This window comes from Harpia harpyja, chromosome 2 (genome assembly GCF_026419915.1).
Source record: "Harpia harpyja isolate bHarHar1 chromosome 2, bHarHar1 primary haplotype, whole genome shotgun sequence".
NCBI lineage: Eukaryota > Metazoa > Chordata > Aves > Accipitriformes > Accipitridae > Harpia > Harpia harpyja.
In genome coordinates, this window is record NC_068941.1 from 53,646,381 (window position 1) to 53,669,265 (window position 22,885).

The 22,885-nt window shown below is 38.9% G+C and overlaps 1 protein-coding gene across 2 annotated transcripts in view; it reads right to left on the reverse strand.

The window, feature by feature from the left end:
* Positions 1-537: 537 nt before the first annotated feature.
* Positions 538-22,885, reverse strand: part of ACSL1 (acyl-CoA synthetase long chain family member 1) — a 40,789-nt gene continuing 18,441 nt past the window's right edge. For both annotated transcript variants that reach the window (XM_052779760.1, XM_052779767.1), the window contains 16 exons: positions 19,208-19,307; positions 18,861-19,039; positions 16,131-16,163; positions 15,902-15,953; positions 15,021-15,094; positions 13,724-13,801; positions 11,230-11,364; positions 9,474-9,608; positions 8,623-8,718; positions 7,533-7,605; positions 6,755-6,843; positions 3,709-3,825; positions 3,207-3,350; positions 2,585-2,686; positions 2,435-2,506; positions 538-2,238 (listed from right to left, as the gene is read on the reverse strand). In XM_052779760.1, the coding sequence (XP_052635720.1) occupies positions 2,098-2,238; positions 2,435-2,506; positions 2,585-2,686; positions 3,207-3,350; positions 3,709-3,825; positions 6,755-6,843; positions 7,533-7,605; positions 8,623-8,718; positions 9,474-9,608; positions 11,230-11,364; positions 13,724-13,801; positions 15,021-15,094; positions 15,902-15,953; positions 16,131-16,163; positions 18,861-19,039; positions 19,208-19,307 (1,620 nt within the window). In that variant the 3' untranslated portion in view covers positions 538-2,097. The remainder of the gene's footprint in view (positions 2,239-2,434; positions 2,507-2,584; positions 2,687-3,206; positions 3,351-3,708; positions 3,826-6,754; positions 6,844-7,532; positions 7,606-8,622; positions 8,719-9,473; positions 9,609-11,229; positions 11,365-13,723; positions 13,802-15,020; positions 15,095-15,901; positions 15,954-16,130; positions 16,164-18,860; positions 19,040-19,207; positions 19,308-22,885) is intronic.

Here is a 22,885-nt window from a genome sequence, read left to right on the forward strand (position 1 = left end):
AGTGTGCTTATTGTTTCACAATAACATCTGTGTTAACATTGAGCTCTAAACATTGTCTTGGTGGTGATGCTTCATCTACCCTGCTCTGATAAATCTCCCTGTGATTAAAGCGAGATGCACAGTATAAGGGGGAAGGGGAGGAATGGTGACAGAGCAGAGGAGGGACAACCACTACCACCCAAAAGCAGCATAAGACTTTAAGAAAACTCCAGATTTCACTCAAAAAGTTGTTCATGATAATGAACACTACCTAACTGTCAGAAACCATACTGAAGACAAAAATAAAGATTGTGGTGGTGGTGGTGTTGAAGAATACTGATGGAGCAAGTTACATGTAACAGCATCCCTTTCTTACAGATATTGGCCAAAAAAAACTTACACACAAACTTACCTTCCAAAAGTCAAATGTCAACAACCAGCATTTATCCTTTAGTATGTTTGTAGCAGTGGAGTTTCACAGCTTGTCAGAGTTATCAAATTACACCTGGGCTTGTTAGTCAGCAGCACCTTTCCTTGATAAACAAACACTTCACCGAGTTGAAATGCAGAAATATTTATTTTGGTTTCCTTCATTGGTTTTGAAAATTGTTTTGGTTTTATAAAACATAGAAATAGCCAACACTAAGCAAACATTTGAATTCCAATATAACAAACTACTGCTCTAACAGTTGACTTAGATTTGTGTACCTTAATTGCACACATGTATGAAATTATGCTACAGGGTAGTGCATTACAATCACACACAAATCTTAGTGCAAACCTTGTTGTGCTTGTATTTTACATATATCCATGTTTTCAAAAAACAGCAATGAATGCTAATGCAAAACCAACTCTGTTAAGGATAGCAAAAGACTTATGCTGTAATAAGGCTTATTTCTGCTGATTTCTCAAACAAAAGGTAACTAGTTATTTTGTAATTTATCTGGGAATTAGGTTTTTATCCCTGAACAAATACCTATCCTGTGCCAACACACAGTTCTGTTGGCATATATAAATACTTCCAATTGCTGCAAAGCATCAGGCAAAAACATTCTACCTGACCTATTTTGCTATTTAGTGAAGAATACTCAGTGGCTCATACATAAAGCACAGAAAACTGAGACGTTATGTCAGAAGCTCTTCTGCTTATAGAGGACCTGGCACATTTAAAAAAAAAAAAAAAAAGCATTTTAAATACATGTTCATTACAGGGAAACAAGTGGCTACTATAGGTGCAGTGTTTACCTGACTGTTAGCATAGCCCATCCTCCTGAATGGTTTTGCTTTTCGGTCTCTAGTGTTCTTGCCAGAGTTAGGATCTCTTCATTTACAGGGCTAGCATTACTCTGGATTTGTGTTAATGTAGCAAAGGCTACGCTTGCTCAATTACCTGCATCCACACTTCTAGTGCAGAACCACCAAATGCAGACTTACTCTGAGGAACTCCTATTCATCAGTCTCCTTTGTGTAGAGTTCTGACTTCTACCTTATAAAAGTACATCTCAGAACTGGCTGCAGATATATAGAAGGGAGAAGGAAAAAAAAAACACCACAACCAACCAAAAAACACCCACTCAGATGCCTTGCCCCTGTTAATATTAGGACTAATGCAAGATGTGATACCAGCTATACAACTGTAAGGGTATTTTTTTTTCTGGTGGTTTGTTTTGGGTTTTTTTTTTTTTTTTAACAGATTAAGTAATCTTTCTGAGGATGCAAGATACTTAGAGGCATTTTCAAACCTGCCAAATCCTTTGTGGAATTGACAACTGCAAAATACACTGCAGACAGCAAACATGCTGACAATAAGAAAACCTTAGCTCCTTGGTGAAGGAGAGTCCCATTTTTGGCCAAGGAAGTCTTAAATAACTTACATATAGTTACCATTTATAGTTAAGGCTCTTTTTGGAAATTGTAGGTCACCATAAAAACAGTATGCAACACAACTTGACAGTAAGGCAGTGTTCCATTTCTTCAATGTTCCTATGGCAAGTACCCATTTTTGTACAAGTTAATGATTGCACAGTTTCCTTCCCTATGTTTGCTGTAGTCAAATTACAGATATGAAGGCCAACAGTAGACATCAGACACATGCCACTTTCCTCATTCCATTCTCAGTTACATTTTGGCATTAGCATAGAGTTCATCTATCTGTGACTGGAAATATTTTCGCAGTTCTGGTCTCTTCGCCTTCAGTGTTGGTGTCAGCAGGCCATTTTCAATAGAAAACATTTCAGTGTGCATGACAATGTCTTTGACCTGGAAAGTAAAGTTACTAGTCAAACCGCATTCCTTGAAATAGACAAGGATATTAAAAAATTGCCCAGACATCATAAAAGCCCATCACTTCAAAAAATTTTCCAGATACAAATTAAAAGCAGTTTCTGGAGAGTCAGATTATATTGGTGTTGAGAAGTTTAAAGAACTAGGTGTTTCGTTCTCACAAGCATCTTACCTGTTCAAATGACTTCAAACCAGATTCTTTCCCAATCCTCACCATGTCTTCCAGAATGTGTTTTTTGAGGTCCTGGGGATACAGAAATGCATTGTATAGCTTGAAAAAGTTGATGCAGAAGAGCTAACTGTTCAGTTAGATATGACTCACCTTGTTTTTGCATAGCTCTTCATATGAGCCTTCAAATCCCTTTTTCTTGGCCCAGTTGCGCAAAGTCTCAGGATCAGGTACCACAATAGCTACTAAGAAGGCCTAAAAAGGAATTTTTGTCAAGCTTTTTTTTTTTTTTCTTTTAAAGTCAACACTTGAGTTACTACACATTTCTTACTAGTCAGTGTTAGGTTTTGGACAGCATTTTTGATCCTGCTGTAAAGTCAGCAGCTTTCTGCTACCTGAACACAGGAGTGCAGTTCAGAAGCTTGCACTTAAAGAGAATTACTCTTAAGACCCACATTTCAATTTACACCTGCAAAAACCTGGACCTCTTGGGTTTTGGGGTTTGGGTGTTTGTTTGTTTTCCCCCTGCACACTGGTAGCAATTGATATACAGTCATTAATACTCAAATTAATCCAGCTCCACTACCTGGTCTGAAACTAAATCCAGAAACATGCTATGTAACTGCTGGAGTCAAAAGTACATTCAGAACCAAAATGCGTAATGTTAAAAATTTTTTTAAGATTTCAGTCCCAAAGTTTGGGGTAGGGAAGAAAGGAAGACTCTTCTGCAGTCTCCTCTTGCATTAATTTTTAAAGTTACCTGCAGAATGCTTACCTGCAAGCTCTCTCCATGGACAAACACCTGAGCAAGTGCTTCACATCTCAGATACACATTTTCTATTTTCTCTGGTGCTATGTACTCTCCCTGGGCTAGTTTAAAGATGTGTTTTTTCCGGTCAATGATCTTCAATGTACCATTCTGTTGACAGAAATAACTTCCACTCAGAAGAGGCACTTAAAGTGAAAAACCAATCTATACAGCTTAAGCATGCCACATGAGTACAGTAAAACAGTGCTAGAGCCAGAGTACTGTCAAACTAATGTTAGAAGAAAACAGGCTCTGCACCCATCTAACCTAAACTAGGGAAAGCCTCAGGATTGGCACTTAATACTTTTTTAGCCCCAGGCACACAGGTTTATCTACAACAGCAATTACCTTCCTCCTAAAATTACTTCTCTTTCTTCTAATTAATTGTGTTCAATACCAAATATTTTCTATTTTATTTGTTAAATTAGTGCTAATTACTACAGAAGTACATTTCTATAAGTTAACTTACTGGTAGCCATTTCCCAATATCTCCTGTATGAAGCCAGCCATCTTTGTCCAGAGCTTCTGCTGTTTTTTCTGGATCTTTCAAATAGCCACAAAATACATTTGGCCCTTTTACACACACCTGAAAACAGCCGTTTGTTAATGTATGCTACTATGAAGATAAGTTAACAAACACTATTTGCAATGAATGCGTTCTCCAATGGTTCTCAATAACCCTCACTAAAAAGACAAGATTAAGTTTATGCATCAGTACAGAAATCTCTACTCATAGTTTTTGGAGACCTAACATTTTCCATTGGTATGAAGTATAATAAGAAGCAACTGGAAGCATCTGTTCTCTCCCAGTCTAGCAGCAGTGTTCCTACCTGCTATTTAAATAATCTGAATTTATCAGAGGAAATTTATTTATCTGAAGAAATTCTGCTGGATCGAGAAATATTTCCCCTCAGCCTGGCAACATGTTCATTTCAGCTTTGGTAAGCAGCAGGGGCATTGTGCTAAAACTAGTGATGAAAAAGCTGTACATCAAGTAAATTACATGTTTGTTGTCCAAAAGTAAACCAGTTAATACCTTAGGGCTTAGAGCACTCAAACTTCTCTATAAAGGAAACCTGTAATTTCTTTAAATTGAAGGTTGTCTGGATTTGTGTACCAAGTAGAAAACCAAGAACAACTTCTCTGGATATAACTGGATGCATGGACATTATTGGGATCAAAAAATACGCTTACAAGGTAGGAGAAAAGGGCCAATAAGATTAAAGGTTTATAGGTGAAGAGGTTGCCAGAGAATCTGGTCAGACCTTACAAGCTAAATTAAAATAATTAGTAGGGTATCTGCCAGAGACCATAAAAGTAAAGCAACTAGTCAGGAACATGGAGTAGAGCCTAAAGTATCTAGACATGATCCCAGATTTAAGTATTTTCTTCTCAATATAACACCTAAGGTTGCAGAAGTTTTCTTTGGTGAGGAGAAGGGGGACACAGAATAGGACTCATGTTATTTAAGGATCAGCAGGACTATAAAATACCTCCTTAGATATTGAGGATAGAGAGAGGGGCAAGATAAACAAGATGGAAGCAAAACTTAAAAGATGCGTACTGCACACAACTGTTGGGCAATCACAAGTCCAAAAACCCTGAAAGCTCTACACAAGAGTCCTCAGAAGCAACAAAGGATTTGAACTATCACACCAGCTTGGGAGTGGCTTGGCATGTGTGGATGATGAGACAATAAGAAGGGTCTGGTCTGAGCAGTGGTATCAGGACTCTAGAACAAATCTAGAAGAATGGGATAGAAAATCCAGTTTTAAGTTAAGGCCAAACAGATAATAAATGTCAATAGGCACTGATAAAATACTAGGCCAACTATTAGCTCGTCTGGAAGGATATCAGTAGAGGAGAACTCTATATGTCCCAGTCAAAGGCTGACTGATCAAACGTTTCATTTTTCATGGCTCCTTACAATCACAGGATGGCAGTAGGTGACAGCTTCTCCCAGTAGAGACAGCAAACCATTTATCTGTATCCTGCTAACTGGCACTAAGACCTCATCTGCATATGAGCATATATAATTCTATTCACAAATCTATCCTTCCTGAACATGGATAACTGGCAAAAGTGAAAAGCAAGGCTGACAGGACAGAAAGCTTACTTTCAGAAAGGAGAACTACAAGTGTTTAATCCAGCTGAAGAGCAGACAGACAATGAGGAGGAAGATCTATTTTAGGCAAAGGATAATGAAAGCAAATTCTATAGCTATGGGCTTCAGTTCTATGAAACATGTTACAACACTTACTTGTTAAATTCAGAATAGTTCACACTGAGGAAGTTAGGACTGAAAGACTAAGATGGCACCTGATATATTAAGGGGCTCCCATATTTATTCAAGTCCAAAGTAACTCCTAACACAGCAAGCTTTCACAGTAAGTGCAAGCAAAACATTTTTAGAAGTTTTTTTAAAAAACTACTTAACTGTTTCTCATGATGAGAATTTATACTCAGTTCCTCTAGCAGACCAAGATTTAAGAGCATACTTAAAGTGAAGCAAAAATTGCTGATGAAAATTAAACATGGGGTCATATGCAAGACAGGAAAGAATCTTGACATTGCTCTCCACTTGCAATTTCCCACCACCAAGTCCAACTAAATCCTCAAGTATTTCTGGGAATTAAAGCCCAATAATTTGTCTCTAGTCTCATACAAATTACAACCAAAACAAATAAAGATTATATATTGTTTGCAGTCACAAATTAGTTACTTGCTTAAACTACTTATTTATCCATTTCTCACCCCCCAACTGCCCCCAAGGCCTCTCAAAAGCATATGAAAGACACCACAGTTAATTTGCTTTCAGGGCTTGGGGAAAATAAATTACTACATGGACATCTCTTCAAAGTATATACACAAAGTTCAAGCTGTATATATGTTACTTAGAAAAAAAAAACATTGAAAAAGACAGCATATAGCATTACATACAAAGCTGAGTCCTCAAAGTGCAATTTGTAAAACATACACGTTCAACTCGTGCAGGCTGCAGAAAAAGGTTCAGAAGAACATGCAGGCAGTTGTCATAAATCATTAGCAGCCTTCATGGCATTTTTATCTTCTTTCTCTTAACAGTGTTCCAGCCACTTTGAATTACCTCATCTCACACACTACAAGCTGGGTAACAAGCTACATGCATCAGCTGTTCTCCAGCACTTGGCAGAGGGGGGTGGAAGCCTTCTCCTAGCATTTTACTGAAGGATAAGTGCAGTATGAGATAGCTAGCTTCTCAGCTATCCCACAGCTGGAGGATGGCATGTTGTCATACAACCACAAATACATAGTAATCTGTTACCCCACAGCAAGCTGCTTTTTCTCCCATCCTGTTTTGCTTTTGCGAATCGCTAGCTGACATTGCATGCAGGCAAGGCAGGCATATTTGATTGTAGGTAGCAGGCCATGGTTAGCACTTTTACTAAACTCAGACAGTTAGTTGTTATTTCAGGAACAAAAAACGTTTTCCAAGATTTCATAAGAGGCTCATATTGACCTTTTGAATTACTTACCTCACCCTCTCCTTTGGCAGCCAAGTAATTCATTTCTTGTACATCAACAAGCTTGATGATACTGCATGGCATGGGTGCTCCAACATGACCTATTAAATAGAGTAACACTTCAACAGCCTGAACTGCTTTTTAGTCAGGTTCTTAAAACAACAAGCTGGTTACATGCTAAAGTAAAAAAAAGGTGGAAAACTGATTTCTGGTCACATACTACACCAATACCAGTACAGTAATAGCTTAAATTTGCTGGGACTTAAACGTTAAATTTTCAGATATCCCTAGAATGTTACAAGCTGAACCATGCACTCAGGCTTGCTTTTTCTTATAATCAGGATCCTCACTGTATGGACATATTTAAATAGCAAAAGTCCACTCTAGTTTCAATTATCAGTATTATTTCAGTTAGGGAGTTAGCGATGTAACAGCTGACAGACACACAGACTGTTCCAACACCAAAAAATGCCATTTAAATTTCCAGCACTGTGTTTTATACACAGCAGATTCCTATTCTGTAAAAATTGCAAGCATTGATACAATGACCTCCCCTCTCCTAAATCCACTTCAACTTACAAGGACCAAGCCTCTTAAAAGTTTGGATTACTGAATGTTCTATTAGCTATTTAGGGATAGAAACTTCAAGGGATCCCTTCAAAATGTTTTTACTTGAAGAAAAACAGAATCTTGTCCTTCATGATAGGTGTACTGAAGACTAAATAATGTGATCAGGGACCTCTATAGCATCCTGAAATTTAACAGACAGGCCGACCATTAAACCCCGTACCTGCTGTCCAGTCACCAGGCAGTGACAGTGAGCATCCAGCTGTGCACTCAGTCTGTCCATAACCTTCATAGAACTAGGAAGTGAAAGCAAAAGATTATTTAAGATTCTCTCTTTTCAACATACAGTTACTTCATTAAAATGAAATTAATGTTTTGCTTCTTTTTTTAGTTGTTTAAATTTGAGTTTAGCAAAATCCCCAGCATCTTTTAAAAAGAATATCACTACTATATTAGAGTTTTATCACAATACACAATTTTAAGTGCTAATATTCCACAGTTCCAATTCAGTTTCACTCAATTTCACATGCTATGTGACACCTGTATAGATCAAAACTGAAAGCAACAGAGGGAGCAAGAGGAAGAAACTAAGAACAGTGGCACTAGCAATGACTTCATTCACATCATTTAAGGACAGGTTTGTCCAAGACAGCCAGGAACAGAAGCCCTATACCGCATCACTGCTCTGATTATTATATATGAGACAGGCTTCCCTTTTCTGTGCAGAATGCATTGCTACACCAGCACATTACTGAAGAACTTCAAGAAGTCACAGAAGCATCACATTTTAGAATGTTTGTTTTCTATCCTTGAAATTTATTTCAACACATTTGTTCCATCCTGTGCCATTGTTACTCAAATTTTACCTCAGAAAGCATATACTTTGAAGAGGCTCTGAAGATAAATGCAACGTGTGCAATCTGATTCTCCCCAGTCTCATCTTCAAAGCAACAACACTACAATATCATCACATTGATTAGACTCTCTACAGTAGTTACAAATACTTCCGTAAGCAAGGCAAGCCCCAGAAACTTAATCCAAGAACATTAATTATTGCTTACAGCAGCCCCCCCCCCCCCCAAATCTTTCCCTTAAGACAGTTCAGCTGGTTACTTCAGTTCTAATAAAGACTTTGGGATGAATGCAGAAATCTCAGGGGACTGAAAGATAAACTCTGGAAAGGAGTACACACTTGTGTTGTCTCCAAGAAGAATGCCAGAAAGAGTTACCCGTATAGTGAAACTACTAGAAATGCTCTAACAAAGCTGGAAGCGCGTATTAAAATCTTTTAGTATTAAGGCCAGAAAACTCACCTGACAGCCAAGAGCTGTTCTCAGGAAGGTCAGTACACTTGCAGATACAGGTGCTGCTCCTGTAACCATCAGCCTCACTTTTCCTCCCAAACTTGCCTACAACAGACACAAGATACTGTGGACACCAAAAGCATTTTAGAGAGATTTCCAGAGTCTTTTTCCATCCCACCCTCAGCCACTATTCACCTACAGTGCCACCCACAAATGTTAGAGATTAAAGTTTAGTCTCCTATTGCAAGCTGTCTTTCTTGCAATGTTTTTAATCTTATTAATGACTGGAAGAAACAGTATCTCAAACATACAGTATCTGCAAAGACTACGCTGTGGTGTCTCTGCAATGCAGACTCTGCCGAAAGTTTGAAGAGCTTAAGTCATGGCCTTACAGCAATGGCTTTATTTTTAACTGCCTTGTATCAGCTTCTCACACATCCTGAACGCTATTAAAAGCGCCCACAGGGGCATGATGTACAACCAAGGTAAAGGCCATAGCAAGTGAGTGCCAGATATAATAGCAGGCATAATTTACTAGTGACTAACAGTGAGGAGACAGTAGGGGCTACAGGTGGCACTGTGTCACATTTAGCATTCCTCCTTCAGAAGGACAGTGTTTGCTTTCAAAGCAGTAAGAGAGAAGCACCAGACTGTTTTAGAGTAACTTCCGTAATACAGTTAGCTGATACTATTAGAACAAAGGGAACTGAAAAAATGAAGTTGGAAATAAAAAGACAGCTTTGATTTTTATTCTGAGTAGCCAGATAGTCTTTAATCAGTGACGAAAGCCATACCAGATTATAGCCATTCATATGAAATACAGCCATTGCAAACTTAGACTCGGAGGCTTTCAAGCATACCTGTATTTTGCGGAAGATGACTTTATCCCAGAAACTGTTATTTCTAACTATACCACTTCTGAGTTCTGCTTCTTTCCTCTTGGAAGCAAAATCCAGCATCCACCTCTTTAATGAAGTATCTGCCTGTCCAAAAATCTATTAAGAAAGATGATCTGTGGTTAGAAGCCTCACAGACTACCATTCCCTTTTTCTTACAGAAGCATGCATAGAGACTCTTAACAGTTAAAACCAAGTAAACTAAACAACCTTTATTGGTAGGCATCTTAAATCTAGTAAGAAATACTTGTGGATTTTGATTTTGGCCTCTACCTCAGTTCAAGAGATGTCCACCAAAACTAGCACTTAATTCTTCCTTCCCAAACTGTGTGATGCTGTTTCAATGTATAGTTTCTTCATTAAAATGAATGAATGAAAATTGATGTAAAATGGGTGTTTTACTTTTCTATTCCAGTATAATCAGAATTCAAATTCAGTATAATCCTCAGCATATTCTGAAAAGCACACCATCATAATATGTAAAGTTACACAGGGTTTTCTGAGGAGATGCAGGTCCCCTCAGAAATACCAAATGGAGATCTGTCTTACATAAGCTTGCTTTTTAGATCACTTTTCAAAGGCTTCTTCTAGTTGTTCTCAGGAAGCCACAGAGGAGACCACAGATTAGTATATTCATTTGGAAAGAGAAAGACCCAGCAGCTCTTCAGCATTATGGCCGCACCCCCACCACCCCAATTTCCCACTTAACTTCACGTGCTAGGTTACTGCAAGGCTGGGTGAGGTTGAAACAGTGCCATAGAAGTGTGAAAGCCTCAGGGCACCACAGTTAACAAGCAAGAGGACATCATGAAAGTGTAAGAGTCCCAAGCTTTGGCTCTGCTTATCAAATTCCAGTACAGAATGCGTGAGCAGAACGAGAAGCTACGTTTTAAGCACTACAGGCTGGTCTCAGGATTTCCTCCCCTCCAGATGGATCAGAGTTGCACTATTTGTTCCTGGAGCCAAACACAACCTTGTATTACTTCCTCTAGTCTCATGGTTAGAGCACTGTCCTGGCTAAGACAGCATAGACAGCTCTGCCATTTCTTTAGCAGTCACAGGACTTGTTATATCCTTCAACTCCTCTGGCTGTATCCTAAGAAGAGAGTCAGTCATCCATATGCAAAAGGATGATTTAAAATCTGAAGTCCCAGAAGAAGAATCTACTTCTGAATTCCCATCTCGACCCTGAGCAGGCAAGCAGGAAGCACAGGAGAGACTGGGGCTGCTGACACACCCTCTCCCCAGCACTCCTGACTGGCTGGTTTATAGTTCTCCCTGCTAGAACAGGCTGTCTGCTGTGTAGGAAACTTGTATGCATCCATGCAAACATAGGCAAACACCTGACCTTGGTTTCCAAATTCCACTCCATGAGTCAGATGCTAAAAGTGTAGCATGCAGATGCTAAGCCTCATGTTCATATTGTAGGCTGGCCTTAAATAACTTGCTCAGAGCAAAACAGTAAGTCATTAATCAAGCTAGAGAGAACCAAGTCCCCTAGTCAGACTTTTCAACACTAGTATTTGCTGCTAGAAAGCGTTTTAATACAACCAGTCCTAATCCCTGCACTTTCAGCTCTCTTTTAGAAGGAGATACACAAATTTGTTAGCATGTCAATTTAACATCCCAGAGCACAACAGTTACTCCTACCCTGGCAGCACAAACTTCATGAAGTTTCTTAAAAGCCTGCACAGGTCTAGACTCATGCCTGTAGACTTACCTTGTCAAACATTCTGTTCAACAGTCTTGGTACTACAGGAAATACAGTTGGCTGCAGTGTTTTTAGGTCATCCATAAGTAGTCTGATATCCCCTTGAAAGAATCCTATCCGAGCTCCATGGCACAGAACCACACACTGTCAGAAAAAAGTAAACACTGAAAACACAGGATGTATAATGTGTTCTAGCTGTGTATGTACAACAACCCTATGCAGAGTGGATTGAGCAGGATCCACCTTAAATCCTCTCAGCTTCTAGACTAGTTCTGCAGCCTTCTCAGACTATAGGATGGGACTAGAAAGACCAACTAGCAAGTCATGCCTGGTGTACACAGGCCAAGGACTTTGACAGAGTAAGGTATAGCACAAAAGCCCCTATCCAAAAAGGGCAGTTGGCCAAATAAGGCAGTGCCAGTGACTCAGAGGTAACAAAAGATTGAAAAGGAGAACTTCACTATTTTAAATATTTAACAAGGTTATTTAAAAGTACTAGACCTTTGTTCCCTGCTGTATACTAAGAAATTTTGCATTTAAAGTCAGCACATGCTATTTACTGGTCCAGCAGGGATTTCAGACTTATGCTATTTGATTTCTGTTCTCTTGCACTCTGGTTTTCCTTCCTGTTTCACAGGACTGATGTGAGTGGAGGATTTGTTGTTAGGTGATCAAGATACTCTTCAGAAGATTCTAGCAGAGCCACTGCTTATTTCTGCATCACTTCAGACCTACACCAAGGAAGGCAGACTTAATCCTGTTGTGTTCTATATTCTTTGTTAAGAGCCTAGAAGCTCCAGCCCCCACACCTATACACCCCCTTTTTCTCCTATTTTGTTTGGGTTTCATCTATTCTTTTTAACAACATCTCTACTCTTCTTGTGTTTACCTACACCTACTTGTTTTTATTTCTTCTTCCATAACACCTCTTCCTTCATTCCCTGCCATCCATTCTTACCTGTCCTGCACAAGACATGCTAAAGCATCACTTTTGCCCTTCACCTGTGCTTTGTCACCACCTGCTAAAAAGCAGCCAATGCATCAGTCCAGATGGACTGAGCAGCAGCTGCCTTTGCTAGGTAGAAACTCATTTTGTCCTGTCAAGTTCACTGACCCTCTAACTTCCTAGGAAGCCAAAAATCAGCAAACATAAACCTTACAACAGGGGTAGGACTCTAAAGATTGCTTCTCACAGAGCCTGTGTTCATACCTACCCCAAACAGTGACAAATCTTTTCTCCCTTCTACCAAGTGTTCTTGCTTTATCTCCTTATGTAAATATACAAGTAATCACCTACTTTGTAAAGGCCTCAAACAGCAGAGGAATACTGAGATCCAAACACTTCTCATTTTATCCTTTAGAAGACAAGTTCCCATCCTGTTTCTACTGCATGACCAAGAACATGACAAGCTCTTTCACCTACAGAGCTTGTACCTTCTGGTGCAAGACGGGCATCAGTAAAACAGACACTGAAGTATAACTGGTATCCAGGTTACCAGGGGAAAAATAGTGCTGAAAGCCTAAGGGCACCTGTACACCTCAGTTATGCTCTATTCCCAATCTTCATAACATACATATATACACACACATATTTACTTATATAAACACTTCTGGTAGAAAGTTCAGGATTCCTAACTGAAATCACCAGACCATTTCTGGCTCCATGTGCCTTTTCACACTTGCACAGCAGCTTTTTATTTCCCTACATAAATTGGGACATGACTACCTTCAACATACATATTTGCAATCTCACCCAAGGGAGAGGTGTTAATTCAATTTCAATAAGCTTGGTAATTAAATACCTGTGCCTCTACTGTATATAAGAAGTTTGAGGAAATTGCATCCTTTCAATAATGCATACCACCTAACTATGGGCTCAGAGGTCCTTAAGACTGCCAGTATTAAGACAATCTGAACCCCCTCATACTCAAAAATGAAGCCCCAGGTTTTGCTATATGGTAAAACAAGCTATCCAAGAGAACTTCAAAGTTTGTCATTAAATGGCATTAAAAGCCATTTTCATTTCCTGGAAGAGAACTCCACTGAAACAAAATCCCTTCCTTTTTACTGAAGTTTCTTGGAAGCAATGGTAAGTTTAACCAACTTAAAATTAGTTTGTGTAAGCAAGCAGGATGCCACGTTATAAAATACATTTTTAAAGTTTGCAGACTAAATGGCATGAATTTTAATAGTGCACTGATTATATTAGAGGGAATTTCTAGGCAGTGTACATGTGCTAAGGGATTGTCTCATGTTCTAGTAAACCAGTTTCTTATTAACCCTAGCTCTAAGGTTAATGTTTATATTTTGGCCTGAAAACCAATTGTTTAGTACTCACTAGATATTGTTTATGGGATACTGTTTTCCTGAACCTTACCTCAAGCTTTCGTACACATGTGCAAGAGTCAAAAAGGAATAGCGTGTATCACTGGGATTCAAGAGACATGCATTCTGTAAGAAAAGCAAGCTTCTCAATAGTTCAGTACAACAAACAGATGCTTACCTCAACAACTCTCTCAAACATATGAGCCAAGGGCAGGAATGATATCAGAACATCATCAGAGGAAGGCATAAATGTTTTCTGAAAGTGTTAGTAAAATTAAATTTAATTCTCATTGATTCTCTATTTTGCCTAAATTAAACACAGCAATGAAATCTAGCATCTAAACTCTAAAACATGGCCCTCGCTTCAGTTTTGTTTGTAATGAAGCTGCATTGTCTGTCTCTCATTAAAAAGATTACAGCAATGACTTCTAGCATGAGTAAACACACATTGCAGAAATGGTAATCTTTTAGAGTTGAGTACAGTGACCAGATTATTACAACTCATCATTCATATGATTACGAATAGAAACAAATTCTGATAGAAACCACAGAAAGTTCCATTATATACATTGGGAGGAGGGGGAACAAAAAACATTAAAGTAGTATGTCTTAGGGGTTTAAAAAAATACACACTTTCATCTTAGATCAGAAAGTTTGCTTATCCAATTTACCATAAGGTTGATATCAACAGTACCTTACATGATCTAATTGTGAGACCAGCTGCCTAATTTGAAAACAATTCTATATGCAGAGTACTTGGCAAAATAAGTACAGTTGTATTCTTAAGTACATCTGTATGTGTTAGAACTTAGAACAGCCTTCTTAGCTAGCCTGCAGATAAACTTTACCAGCAATCTACTGTAAACTAAAAGTTCACACTGTACCAAGTAAAGATACAGAGTCATGCTGCTTGCTCATTTATGCAAGGGCTTTAAGTATTTGGGGGGGTTAAAATATATTATAGCTTCTCCCATCCTTAGTGGAAAAGGTTAGCCTCCACACAAACCCTCTGATACAGAGCTTGCACTAATGACAAACACCATAAGCCCATGGCAGAATGTAATGTAGATCCACATCAAGACCTTTATAAAATTTTGCTTGGATCAGACCAAGTTGTAAATCTGTCAGGTTCTTGACCCTGACAGAGGCAGGCTGTAGGTGGGAGCCTGCACATCTGCAGTCGCTCTGGCATAGCTCAGTTAAGCTGCAGGTCATGCCTCAGGGGTTCCCACTGGCAGGGCAACCTTTTGCAGGACCCACTTTGGAGCCCTCTGTCCCATAGCACATCCCTGGGGAGGGCTAAGAAACCAACAGACATTGACTTCTGACCTAGCATGGGCAGAGTGCTGTCAAGTTACATTTTCACTTGGATCTTGCTAAAAATTAAGCCTAAAGTTAATAAGATTTCAATGTTGGTTTTACTCCTGAGATTCTTCCCTTCATGCAAATCCACAATGTTAACCTTTGCAGTTTACCTCTGTAGTTTTCACAAAAGCTGAAGCATTGCTGACTATGTTTTGATGAGTGATCATAGCTCCTTTGGGGTTTCCTAAGGAAGAAGCACATCAGGATGCAACGGTGAAATTTTTAAATCCTTTAAGTTACCAAGCAGTGGTAAGACTAATCTAATAGCATTTCAATCAATCAGTCCCTTTGATATTAATACCTTTCTCTGTATATTGATTAAACAAAGGCAGAGAACTTGCTAACACACTTTCAAGAACAGCTGGTAGCAGTTAAGTAGTAAGTTTGTGCTTAAGTCCTCAAATTTCATAAGGAGAGCAAATCTTTAAGAAATTGTCATGTTTCTTGGATAAACTTCTCATTCAAAATTCAACACTTCTGTGAAGACACAGCTATCAAACCCAGACTAATTTCTGTTCTCACATCTGCTTTTAAAAATGTAGCTTGTTGTTGTACTCTTCCTTTTTGCTCCCTGCCAGTGCTGGCTACTAACTCACAAATGTCAAGTGTGTGACATCTAGACAGTCCTGTTTTGGTCTTACAGCAGGTTTGCTTAGAGCTAAGGAATAAATTTTGCTAATACAGTACAAAAAAAGACTGTGGAAGAATTGAAAGTCTCAAGTCTGATGCAGAGCCCTTATTATAATGGAAATACCAGTTCAGTACTTATTTCCAAGCCCAAAAGTGTTAACACCTCCACCCCCCAACACTGCAACTCTGTATTGATCAATGGGAAAAATCAAAGGGAGCCTTACCATAAAACTTCCCCAGCTACTACTTGCCAAAAAGATGCAGCAGCAGGGGAGAGTCTTGAAAAAAAACAGTAGGAAGGCTTCTGAATTAATTTTGCACATACAGGATAATAAATTCTGCATAATGTAATGAGGTGTACCTGTCGTTCCACTGGTGAAACAGATGACTGCTAGATCTTCTGGCTTTGGAGGCTATGAGAGTTAAGAAAGTATTAGTATGGTTAAGATAGCAAGGAAAAATATTTTCCTGGACAAAACACTGAAATACTAGTGTTATTTTTGAGCTATGGGAGATAGGGAGATTTGCTAGTTTGATCTACAGAATGCTACCCAACTTCAGATTGTCACTTGAACTAATTTCATACTTACCATAGGTTTTTGCCTGTGTGCTCTTCCCAGCTCCTACAGAAAGGAGAGAAAAGGGAAAGAGAGTTTAGACACGTGCGTGTAACTTTTTTTGCTTTAAATTTACCAAACATTACTAAACACCATAATATTCCATTATTTAGACTGCCTGTTAAGGCATTTTAACTTATAAAGAGTAACAAAGGCTTTAAAGGATGTATTGAAGATATATAGTATATATACCATGTTCCACAAATACAAAAGTGATAACTGATCTAAAACTCAGGGGTTTTTTTCCAGCTAGTAAACCAGAATTCACTCACTAGAGAAGCTCAAGGTTAAGCGGTGTTATAACAAGCCGCAGCAGGCAATCAGTCCTATACCTCATGCAGAAGACATGTGCCACTGACAGCCATTGAACAGATGAAGCAAGATTCATCTCAGTAAGCACCTCGCACCAACATCTCTGCTTGTGAGAAGGAAGACTGACTTTCCCCATGAAGGGTCATTGGTGGTTTGTGCTGCTTTTATACTGCAGAGTCAAGAGCACAAGATTCTCTCCTCCAGAACCTCTTCTTCCCTCTCCCTCCTTAGGATTATTCAGGCCTGACCATTAATGATGTCATAGTTCTTTAGGCAGAAGGAAATGGATCCCAAGAAGATCCTTTTATCAGGGATGTAAGGATTAAGAGGAAAGATTTGAAAGCTGATATTCAGTATCTACAAGCGTTACAGTTTCAAATCAAGACTTATTACTGTCATGCCTATTTAAGAGTAAAAACAATACTCACTTAAGGACTTATGCAAATTAAAATGGACCTTTTGTTAAGTATAGCTTTGGAAGCACCCTTTGAGGGCAGACACATCAACTTCACCATTGGCTTTACATTCCAAATACACAATAGCACTATGCATTCCTTTACTAGCCCTAGACTTCCTTTAGTATGATGTACCCCTTAGATTACCCAAAGAGGTTTAAGAAAAAAAGGAATGTCTGGAAACAGTTAACATTCCCATACCTGTCAGCTTACCCTTTTGAAACAGTGCCATTATGCAAAAATTTGCCACTGTGACAATGCAACTGTGCTCAAAACAGCATCTGCACTTCAAATACCACCAGAAACTCAATACTTCCCTACAGCCTACTTTGAGTAAGATCTAGTATTTACTGAATATACAGCTAAGATCTCCACACACTTCTGATCTCCTAGAACAGAACTCCAACATCTCTTCCTATTGAAGGGCCGTTTACTCACAGCTACTCAGCTCTAAGTAACCACAGCATACATACAGATATTAGGCATCAGAAACCAAGCTTATGGCGTCTGGGAGATACGCAGAGGAACTGGTTACATAACCTATAAAGCATAGCTGAGCAATAAACTCAAGCCAGAAATCCAGAAAACAAGTACTTAAAGCTAGAAATAGTCATTCTATTCTAATCTAAGCTCCTAAACAGTTCATAGTTGCCTTTTGGGAGACACTAAAAGCCTCTACCCCTTAAAAAAAAAAGTGACAAAACTTATTCCTGCTCACTGAAACACTACTAGAAATATTTAAGTTTTCCTAACTTCTGAGATTTAGACAAGAGGCTCTTGGAGCACCTATTACTGCATTAATCCAAACATCAAGTGTTATTTTTACCTAAGAGCTACGAAGTACTACTGGAAGTCACTACTTAAGCATCTAAACTTCTAACATAAAGATAACATTCACCCCTGGTTTTGTTTTTCTGTAGCTAGAAGATCCAGTGGAAAGCATCTTCCTCTGCCAAAAGCTAGAATTCAACTCAGGGAAAGATGTTGAGTTTTGTGTACCAACTTGCAGTTGGGCCAATCTTTTTCCAAGTTTAACCCAACCCTTTTGCCAGTAAGCTATATAAGTAACTTTGCGTAATGTTTTTAGCCCCATTTCAACCTCACAGTCTTGCTGACGCTAGTTAGCTATGATACAGTTAATCGTCTTTTAAAAGACATGCTGGCATTTTTGTATCTTTACCAGAAGGTGGCCCTGTTAACAAGAGTTAAGACTGCTGTGAAAATAAGTTCAGTGAAATGAAGTATTACACACCAGTTACTGACACCTGCACAAGACAAGCACACTTATCTGGAGGTACTCATGTCCTAGTGAGCCAAGCTTTCACCAGAACTCCAGCTGGAACCAGGCTAAACCCGGTTTCATAAAGCACAACCAAGACTTGACAACATTAGGTGGCTAAGCAAAATGGCTTCTACTTCCAAAATTTGGAAGTCTCATTCCCCTACATTACCATAAGGTTACCCTGGAACAGTTTACTGCCATTTTCCCCCTCCCCCAGAAAACATTTTGTAGATCTAGTGTACAGGGGAAGATGCCGTTATTCACAAGACCAAAACCTACACAGGCTTTTTTTTGAAATAAGTACTTCTGAAGTATTAGTCACAGAACATAATTACCATGTTACTGCTTCACATGGGCAAGCCTTAACACTCAGATGTGATGTTCAGTCTGGACTCTGTTAACAAGCTTTCGTTCTGTCATCTTGGCATATACACTTTCACATTTTGAGCATTGTGAAATAGTATTAGCAAGTTGTTTTCCTTTTTTTTTTTTTTAAATTTTTTTTGTGTAAACTTCAATCCAAGAGATAGTTAACTATTTCGAAACTAATCCACCACTTTCTGTTCACAGTCCTAAAATCTGTTCAACAGACACTGTCTTCTTCCTCCACAAGTAAATGGGATGAAAGTAGTAAAGTAGATTAAGCGTGCTTACCTCTAGTTCTCTCATGCTGAAGACTTCCACTCCACACTTTTTGCCACGTTCCACAAGATCCACGCCAAAAGACTCCATGATAACAATGGTGTTGAGTATTGGAGTTTCCCCCTTTTCCACACTGGTTAGCAGAAGTTTGGCCTTGTCAGGTTTGTCACAGAAAACCAATGACAAGTCAGCTGATGAAAGAGAATGACATTAATCAGTATGACAAGTCGAGTTTAGACTAGATCCATACATACTTCAGAATGTGGTAATGCAAGACTCCTCTGAAGGCAACTACAGTTCTGCCCTCAGTCAGCTCTGCCATCATACAATCAGTTCCTTAACTACTGAAAGTGTCCTACCTTTGTTCACAATGTACGTAATTGCTTCAGTTCCCAGTGTATCATAGAGTGGCACCACCACCATGGAGAATGCATAGCATCCCTGTTCAATGATAACCCACTGCACAAAAAGAAGAGATGCAAGTCACTATGTGTTTGCTTATCATAACAGACCTCCAAGAATGACTCATATTTGGATTCTAACAAGGAAGCTAATAGGAGAGAGGTCACTTGCACAAGTCTTTCTAAAAAAAAAAAAATAAGTGGCAGTTTGTATCATTTGTTTACTTTGAAGACCTACTAAATTTTTATCTGTGGAAGGAGGAAAGAAAAAACAAACAATAAGGAGCTATGGGAAAGAATCCAATCCAATAAAATTCAACTCTGCCCCAGGAGTAATTAAGTACTTTTGAAAAACAGTTAACATTAACTGTCTCCTTAGTGTACCTATTAACAGAAAGAGACTTTCAGTAAGAGTACATTTTTTTCTTGTTTTTAGGTTATTGAGGTAGCCAAAGCTTTCAATATTCTGTATTACTACAGCATATGAATCAGTGAAGGACTTGCTCATGTCTTAACATACATTAGATTTATATATGCACAGTATGCTTACCTCTACATTATCTGCATCTCATTTGATAGCCAGACATGCAACACATGCAGTTAAACTAGAAGTCCTTTGGAAAGCCAGCCCCAGAAAGTTTCTCAGCATTTCTCAAAACTAACCATTCTTCTTTAAAGGAATCTAATCTAAAGACTTCTATTAAAAAAAATGCAATTACATCCCTGTAAGCTGCAATAAGAATTTGCCTGCTAACAAGTGCAGTACTCAAACATAATGGATATTGCAGCCTTCTTGTGTGTGATGCAAGCTGACAATGCCTTACAGCAAGCCTGATTTTATCCAAAGTACCATCAAGGCAAGACAGTCATGCAATTCTTTTTCTGTATAGTAGCTATTGGGTACAGTTTGTAAACAACTAGCTACACCAAAATACAGGGTAGCATGCGACTCCTGAAATGGGAGCCTCCAGACACATGAAGAGGCCAGCAGAACTGGAACACTTCAGTTTTTCCCATCAAAGAGTGACAAAAATTCTCAGGTACAGTACCTTTAGTCAGTTGCAGTTACAGGAACAAAACAACATGCATCTTTAAAAGTGATCAGAACTTACAATTCAACAAGATTGCATTAACAGGGGTGCTTGTTTCCCTTCCCCACCCCCAAACTCTGTCACACTTCCCAGTGTTTTTGCAGGACACTAGCCAGTTACCTCACCCCCATACGATGACAAGTTTAATCATCATTGAGCTGGTTATTCCATATAATATCTAATATAGAGGCTATGTTAACAAAGTTGCTAAATCTCAGTTTTATGAACTGTTTATTAGGGGCAAGTTTCCTAAAATTCGCTCCTGATTGAGACAGCCCTAAACACAGGGAATTTTTCTGAAAGCATTTAAGCAATAGGTAAGTTGTACACCTCTTAGTCCAAAAAGACTTCTTATAAAACTAGTACAAGGCCAGCTAACAGCTAGCTAGACTTTCATACAGACATTAGACATACTGGTAAGTCTAAGCAGGCACACCTATACCAGCCATGAAAGGGTCCACTGAATAATTCTTCCTAGATCGCATCCACCTGTACCTGTAAAAGGGGGCAGCTGTATTGCTGTCAGCAGCCTGAAGTTTAGTAGTTATTTTAATAGGGTGGGGGTCTACTACAGTAGTCTTCAGAAGCTGCATACAATGATAAAAGCTTCCTGTTGCAGCCTCCAACAACTCTTGCACACCATCATTCTCAATACAACAGCCAGCATCTGTATTTTCTGGACTACCAAGCCATTTTAGCTTCTAAAGTTAAGAGTATTTAAATACAAATATCAAAACTCGACACTTGAGTTCTCTCTCAAAGCCCAAGCAAGCAACTAGTACTCAATACAGACAACAGTCTACAAGTTTCAATTTGTTTTCTGACACGGCTCTGAACTTCTATTAAGGGACACTATATTTCACAATCCAAAACACAACTTCCTTGCTTGCAGAAGAGATCATCTGTTTTCCAGTTACTCAAAGAGAAAGTAGTATTTTTATTCATAAATCCAAGTTTGTTTTCTTAGTGAATATTTAAGCATATAACATGCTAGGATTTTCCCCATTAGGGGATTTCCCCAGCAGTTGTTCCCTGAACTGAGAAATGTGAATCATTTCACACAAAAAAATTCACATAGTCTCCTGTCTGGATTAGTGATTATGTTGGGGATGTCACAACACCCCTCCAGTAGTTTTCAGCAGGGAAAATCCCAGATTTAAAATTGCTGGTTTAAACAAGACTTGACAGCTCATTCCTGACCCAACTCAAAGCCTACTGGAGCAATGCACTCAAGCACATTTTGTCTCTGTGATCCAAGAGTAGACCACACTACCGTGCTCTCCTTCAGAAAACCTACTGACCCAGCAGTCAAAGACTTTGCACCCAAAGGTCTATAGAGAAACAACCGGCACAACACTGACATCTGGCTCCCTTTTCTGCTTCCAGTTCACAGTGTTACAAGCACAGGAGACTGAACTGAAGAGTCTGTAATACCATGTCATTTAACAGCTTCCTAGTTGGTGATATCCCAGCCTTTTTTAATATGGAAATAAAACTGTAGCTGGTAGAACCGGAATTCTAGCAGGAAAATCCAAGCAGCAAACTACTCCAGATTTAAGAGTCTGGAAAAAAAAAAAAAATGTTTTTCTTCATCTGTACAAGGCTAGAGTTAGGGGTATTTTGTGGTGTAGGTTGGGAGAGGAGGAAGGGGGAGAAGGTCACTTATCACACAGCTTGCATTTTAATGACAGCAGGGAAGGCTCAGTGACAAACTGAAATCAGAAGAGATCCAACAGCAAGCTGTTGTCCAGCACAACTGAGGCACTGATACAGCTTCTAACCCTGTCAACACTGTAGATGCCTCTAGATAATGGCATCCAGCTGGGAGTGTTTAATCAACATGGACAGCATATTTTTGACAAAACTCAAGAACCAGCCTCCTGTCTTAATACAGATTTGGATTAAACTAGCTTAACGCAGCAAGTACCAGCTCAAGCTACTAAGCACAAATATAGGTTAGGGAAGTTCAGTCCTATTAAACAGATTTAATAAATGAGTCTAGAGAATAAATGTTTACTGAATATTTCATAATATCTTTAGAAACAGCAATCTAGAACCATTTCTGGGTTAAAATGAATAGACACTAGCTGATCAATCTATATATCCCCATAGTTGTCTCAGGTTCATAACATCACTTTGCTTTGTCAGGTGATCTTTAATTATGTTGCTTTCTTTAGTCTTTCTGCCCCTTTATTGAACTGCAACTAATTTTCAATTTTTCCCTTCATCAGTAGTTCTCCCTCCCAGAATCTTTGTGCCCAAGACCTCTGGCAGAGATAGAACTATCACCTTTAGCCATATTCTATTTGTCCAGATATTTAATCACTAAGTGTTTCTTTGTGTTTTGAAGGGTTTAAACACCTCCTTGTGGCTTCCAACCACTTTCAATTACGTTATACTCCAGTGTCACTTTTCAAGAGAAAGTGAATGTAATCACCATTTGCTAAGTACCACATTAGCTTCCCATTAAACAGGCCTCCTCTATAAACTGGAAAGAGGAGAAGAGAATGAGTTAAGTTCTTGATTCCCTGATTCTCTTCCTGCT